At 38.4% G+C, this 6,000-nt stretch overlaps 1 protein-coding gene across 5 annotated transcripts in view; it reads left to right on the top strand.

Moving 5' to 3' along the window:
- Positions 1-5,457, top strand: part of ksr2 (kinase suppressor of ras 2) — a 104,718-nt gene extending 99,261 nt beyond the window's left edge. For all 5 annotated transcript variants that reach the window (XM_089130557.1, XM_089130558.1, XM_089130559.1 and 2 more), the window contains exons 20-21: positions 570-699; positions 3,276-5,457. In XM_089130557.1, the coding sequence (XP_088986683.1) occupies positions 570-699; positions 3,276-3,422 (277 nt within the window). In that variant the 3' untranslated portion in view covers positions 3,423-5,457. The remainder of the gene's footprint in view (positions 1-569; positions 700-3,275) is intronic.
- The last annotated feature ends 543 nt before the right edge of the window (positions 5,458-6,000 follow it).

Consider the following 6,000-nt stretch of genomic DNA (forward strand, 5'->3'; position numbering starts at 1 on the left):
CAACGTAAACTAGTGAATTATTTACTCACCCCCATGTCATCCAAGATGTCCATGTCTTTCTTTCTTCAGTCGAAAAGAAATTAAGGTTTTTGATTAAAACATTCCAGGATTTTTCTCCATATAATGGACTTCAATGGGAACCTAACAGTTCAAGGTCCAAATGAGAGTTTCAGTGCAAACTGATCAAAGGGCTTTAAATGACACCAGACGATGAATAAGGGTCTTAAGCGAAATGATGGCTCATTTAAAAAATAAATTAAAAAGTTTAAGTTTTATAAGCTCAAATGCTCGCCTTGCTCTGTTCTGTGATGAGCGTTCATGACTCTCCTGTTCATCAAAATGAACAAATCTTTTTTCGAGTCATGACTCGAAGGGTCCTAGATAAGACCATTATTCATTGTCTGGTGTCGTTTAAAGCCCTTTGAACAGTTTGCTCTGAAACTGTCTTTTGGACCTTGAACCGTTTGGTTCCCGAAGAAGTCCATTATGGGGGTGAGTAAATTATGAGCAAACATTTTTTTTTTTAAATGAACTACTCTTTTAATCCTAATATGTGTCATATGTTTCAGCACTATCTGGTACGAGCTCCATGCGCGTGAGTGGCCCTTTAAGAACCAGCCAGCTGAAGTCATTATCTGGCAGGTGGGAAGTGGAATGAAGCCCAACCTCACTCAGATAGGCATGGGCAAGGAGATATCCGTGAGTATTTCCATATACCTCACTAATGCAGATAAGCAAAACACACGGGGAAGTGTGAATACTACCAACTTTACACAAACAGATCTGTCAGAACAGATTGTACGAGTCACATGAACCACTTTTATGGAGTCCCAAAAGAGGCTTTTCAATCTTAGAGGGAATGCACATGACATCACCATCGGCCGGAGTGTCTGCAGTTACTCACAGTGAGTGGCAAAAAGACTGAGCGGCTGTATTCATTTTCTTAAAACAAACACAACACATATAAAGTGGGGAAGAGCTTTGTGATTGACTGTACAACTAGATTTGACAAGAAATCGGAGGTATATTTTTACGGACTGCTATAGAAAGAGGAGCAAATGGATCGCTGCAATTCACAGAAACAACTGGACTCCAGTCAGCGAAAGGCGGATTTGCAGTTATCATTTTGTGTCAATATGCTGAATTTAGTTGTAAAACCATACCCATAATATATTTTGTATTGTTATATATATTACCAACTCATCAATTAAATATTTATCATTGAATATTCTGCATTATTGGATGTTTTTTTTAATAAACACTGACCAAAAAAAAAAAAACTATAAAGTTTTAGGGCTGGATGATATATATATATTATATATATATATATATATATAAAACTGATATAAGTGATCACCCGGATTTAGACCTACTGTACCTATCCACAAGTTTCCTACGCCCCATGAGGCCTTGCGTCAAAAGTGGGCGCGACTTCCGGTTCGAAGTAAACAAAGCGCGACTTCACATACTTCACACTCGTTCATTCAACAGTTGACAGTCATTCAAGTTATAGCGATCCAAACTAGCTAACGATGTGGGAACACAACCTCAACGAAATTAAAAAGGGTGAAATAACAGTACCTTTACCCTCCGCAGTAGTTGATTGGGAGTATTATAATAACATTATTAATAATCAATACTCATCAAGGCATGGTGACAGACAGTTGTGCGAGCTGACAAACAATTAAAATAAAAAATACACACTTAGTCATTGTGCTTTGGAGTTTATTCAAAATTATAAATGAATGTGCTTCTTGAATACATTAACTGGCACATTTGGTATTCTGTCAACTCAGGCTTTGATCCTGAGTTTAGGTGTAACATCAGTAGCGAACAGCCAATCACATGCTGATAGAGTTTATAGAATATTAAGAATTTAAACAAATGTACACAGGAAGATTCGTCTGGAAAAGCATTCCCGGAAGATTCCCGGAAGTTTCACCCACTTTATTTTTTACAGGAGCGCCCCTCGGAAACTTGTGGATATTGTATTTATATAAAGCGTTCACAGGCAAATTTGCTTTATGTTTAGGTCTATATTGCTTTAATGTACCCGATGTCGAAATCAGGCAAACATAAATGTCAGGCAACACGATTCCTGGCTGCATGTCAATATCCATGGATCACTTCAGTAAGTTGTAAGGAACACTATATTGAGTCCAACATTTAGTTTAAATTGATAAAATTGTTCGTTTTAGTCGCATTTTCGCTAGCCTAGAAATCTAGACGCACCCTAGCGGCAGCAAAAATTATTTTGCAGCAAAGTGTGGTCTAGCAACTCTCCATAGACGTTTTAGCTGGAAAAACTCAACTCTGGTAGGGTCAATCACATCGTGTATAGAGTCGGCGGGCGGAATTAACAAAGTGACGACAGAGTTGCGACGATCAGAGCAAGCTCGGACATATTCGGGTTTAAGTCGTTCATCCTCGGATGCGGCCGGCGCCGTGCGCGCTGTTACAAAAAAGCTTTTGCTTGACGATCAACTTGTCATTTTGTCGTCGAGTATAAAGGCTTTATTCCGTGTCAACGCGCGCTCTGATCGGTAAGGTGCACGGACCTCTCCCGAATCATCTCCACCACTCCGAAGCACCACTACTCTGCCTCCGTTTCCCTCGTAAGCTGATATTAGTATTTAAACATTCTCTATGATGTTATTTTTTTAATGACACACTACTGTCTCTTTCTCTCTCACACACAAACACACACTGACATACTGTCTCTTTCTCTCTCACACATATGTAGGCTAGTTATAAACTCTTTAGACATTTAATGATTAGTGTTTTATTTTTAAAGTTTGTGGGTCGTGTAAAAAATAAAAAAAAATCCCTTATTTTGGGGATGTATTCCGGGCAATCTCCCTTATTTTCAATGTTCAATGTTGACAGCTGGACTGGATGTGGTAAAAGTTTAATATATCAACTTGCTCGCTGAGTAACCTTGCACCTTTTTCGTTGCTCTGATTGGCTGTAGCGCTATCCAATTGCGTGCAGAGAGAATTTGAAAGACAACCGTTTATCCCGCCCCTCGGATTGAAGAGTTTCCAGACCTAACATCTTGATGTAGGTCTGGCATGCCAGGCTACATTTTCGCAGTTTTCCCTATTAAATCCAGTCACGCAGCAGAGCTTTTGCCACTCAGTCAGGTTGAGGGGGGTTGTTCCGGCAGGAAAGTGACGTCAATGCATTCCCTCTATTTTTATTGGAAAAACCAGACATGCTTGACTTGCTTTTAGATCGTGCGAAAGTATATGAACAGATTCTTCTTTCCCGTGTAGGACATCCTGCTGTTTTGTTGGGCGTACGAACAGGAAGAGCGGCCCAGTTTCTCCAAGCTCGTGGAACTACTAGAGAAACTTCCGAAACGCAACCGTCGCCTGTCTCACCCAGTTCACTTCTGGAAATCAGCTGAGTATGTGAAATGAGCTAAACTCAAAAATGCCAGTTTATATTCAAAAAAACCGAATGAACAACAACAACAAAACAATCGTTAAAATGGAGTCAGTCGACGCGACGCTTCTGGATGGTGCATGTATTCTGCTGTATTTAGCAACGTTTCCTAAAAGCAGTGATCATTTAGCATATTTAGAGCACAGTATTTTCTGGTGTATCGTTTGGTCATGAAAGAGAGATGATTCTCTTTTTTTTTTCAGTTGTTGGTTTTGCTAAATGTTTGATCTGTTTTGCATATACCAACTGCTTGTGATTTATTTCTCATTATCTCGAATGAGTCCACTTTCAGTGAATGTTGTTTTCTTTCGTCGAACCTCTTGCAATGCATTTTTATAACAACCGAAACTTGTGTTGTTTCGATTTTTTTGTCTGTATTGCCTTTTCTTTCCTTCCTTTCTGAATTTGGTCATTGGATGATTGTATTATTAATTTAAATTTTTTTTTTTCCGATTTTGAAAAAAAAAAATGTACCTTTCGGAGTTGTTTATTTTTCTGTCATCCATCCTGTGTGTGTTTCACAGATTTCCATCCTGTCGTTTGCTTATTACGCGCGGACGTTCCGATCACAAAGCTTTAGCGTAACGCGGGGAACGTGAATCGTTTCCCTTCCCGTCGCGTCAGTCATTTACTTGCGCGGAAAGATACAACGGCGCCGCAATCCAGGCACGTACGTATGTATATTATCGACACTTGAATTGTATCATGCCTAACTGTGACAAAAACAGAACTGCTATTCCTGAGCCTACAAAGAAAGGGATAGATATGAAGGACTGTATCTATCACACTTACAAACCTTTTCTTATCAGTGCGTACTTACGAATGTTTTAGCATAATTGAAAGCTTTGCGTTGTTTGTACTAGGCTACACATTGTTCTATAGTAGAGAATACACAGTAACAGTGCACTTTTCACCCACGACGGCATTTGTATATTGCTATTAAAAATCACATCTCACGAATATGACTGTTGCATGTTGCAAGTTCTGGAGTGTCCATGTTGTAACACGGAACGGTGATCATGTCCAAATGAGTGTGAAGGTTGGTGTCGCTAGCTACGTATGGCTTAAACAGAACCGCTATCCCGCTTTCTCCACACCATGCACTCTGGGTACAGACAATCTGCTCACTTGTAAAGCCATGGTTTTTTGGGGTCATGAACAGTGCCAGTGCTCACAAAACTTGTTGCTGCTGTTATTTTTCCAAGTATATTTTAGGATCACGAAAATACAGATGTTGTTAAGTGGGCGTTTATATTTGTACGGTCGACCGTTTTTACATGCATGAGAACATTTTTAGGGGATTTGTTCACGTTACGGACCCCCCCCCCCCGAATACAGTACCACACTAAGACTAAATAAATGACAGCTTGTGTGATGAGAAAGTAATACAAAAATATGATCAGACCTTGTGAGGCGCAATTTTAAACCTATAAATAAATAACTGTGCTATAATGTTTCTATATATTTTTTGAAACGGGGGCTATGAGGATGTGCTGGGGCAGTGTTTTCACGCTGGGAATGATGGGAAATCACGAGAAGATGGGATCTTGTTTAGCAGCTTCCATATCAGGCCTATTTAACAGGCTGTAGATTTTGCTTAATAATCTGTTGCTGTAATTAATATTCCAGTCACTGAATCCGACCTCATTGTCATCTCTTATATTTCTGCTCCATTATGAATGTATGAATTGTTCTGCGTGTACGTGTGTGTGTGTGTTGTTGTTTCCTTTTCTTTTTTCGTCTCACTATCCATCCATGCATTTACTTGGTGGTTGTTGATTATTTACCATCGCTCTGGTTTACGTTTCTTTTCTGATATTGTGTGCGTGTCTTCGCAGATTTCTTTGATGGCCTCCATGATTGATTTTTTTGTATTATGTATTTGTTGTAAGTATATATAAAGCTTGTATTTACTGATGCCTTATGGTCCATGGCTTAGCGACTGGTACACATCACAAGCTCTTTCTTTGCACTCATCCTTTAAATAAATAAAAAGGTGTTGATTTTGGACTTTTGTTTTTTGTTCGTCATTTCTTTTTGCTCCTTGTCATGATTCATGTTTTATGTTCACAGAAAATCTATATTACGTTATGTGAAGCTTTTAAATGCTGGAAATGTTGTATATGATAAGGTCTTAAGTGGTTAAGTAAAGAATAAATTGATTGTAATTATTTGAATGAGTTGGATCGTGAACAAAATAAAGCTTTTGTCACTTAAACTTAACGATTTTGAGCAGCTATACCAAACAAAGTTACTAAATCACACTATAAATATTCACAAATATCATAATTAATAAAATGTGAAATCGGATTTAGCCTAAGACTTCATAATGTTGGTTAGAGATATAGAAAGATGGGTTAAAACCTATGATCTATCAATTTTTGGTAACACCATTTTGATGGTCACCTTTAGACTTTCTGTTTCTATTCAAAAATGACTTAAACTCATGACTCTCGTTTATCTTTGGAACACAAATGAAAATGCTTTTGATGAAATCTGATTTCTGTCCATTGACAGCTACACAACTACCACTTCAAAAAGTTCATAAAGAGA

The sequence above is a fragment of the Pimephales promelas genome, chromosome 4 (assembly GCF_988280905.1).
Source record: "Pimephales promelas chromosome 4, fPimPro1.hap1.1, whole genome shotgun sequence".
NCBI classification, from domain to species: domain Eukaryota; kingdom Metazoa; phylum Chordata; class Actinopteri; order Cypriniformes; family Leuciscidae; genus Pimephales; species Pimephales promelas.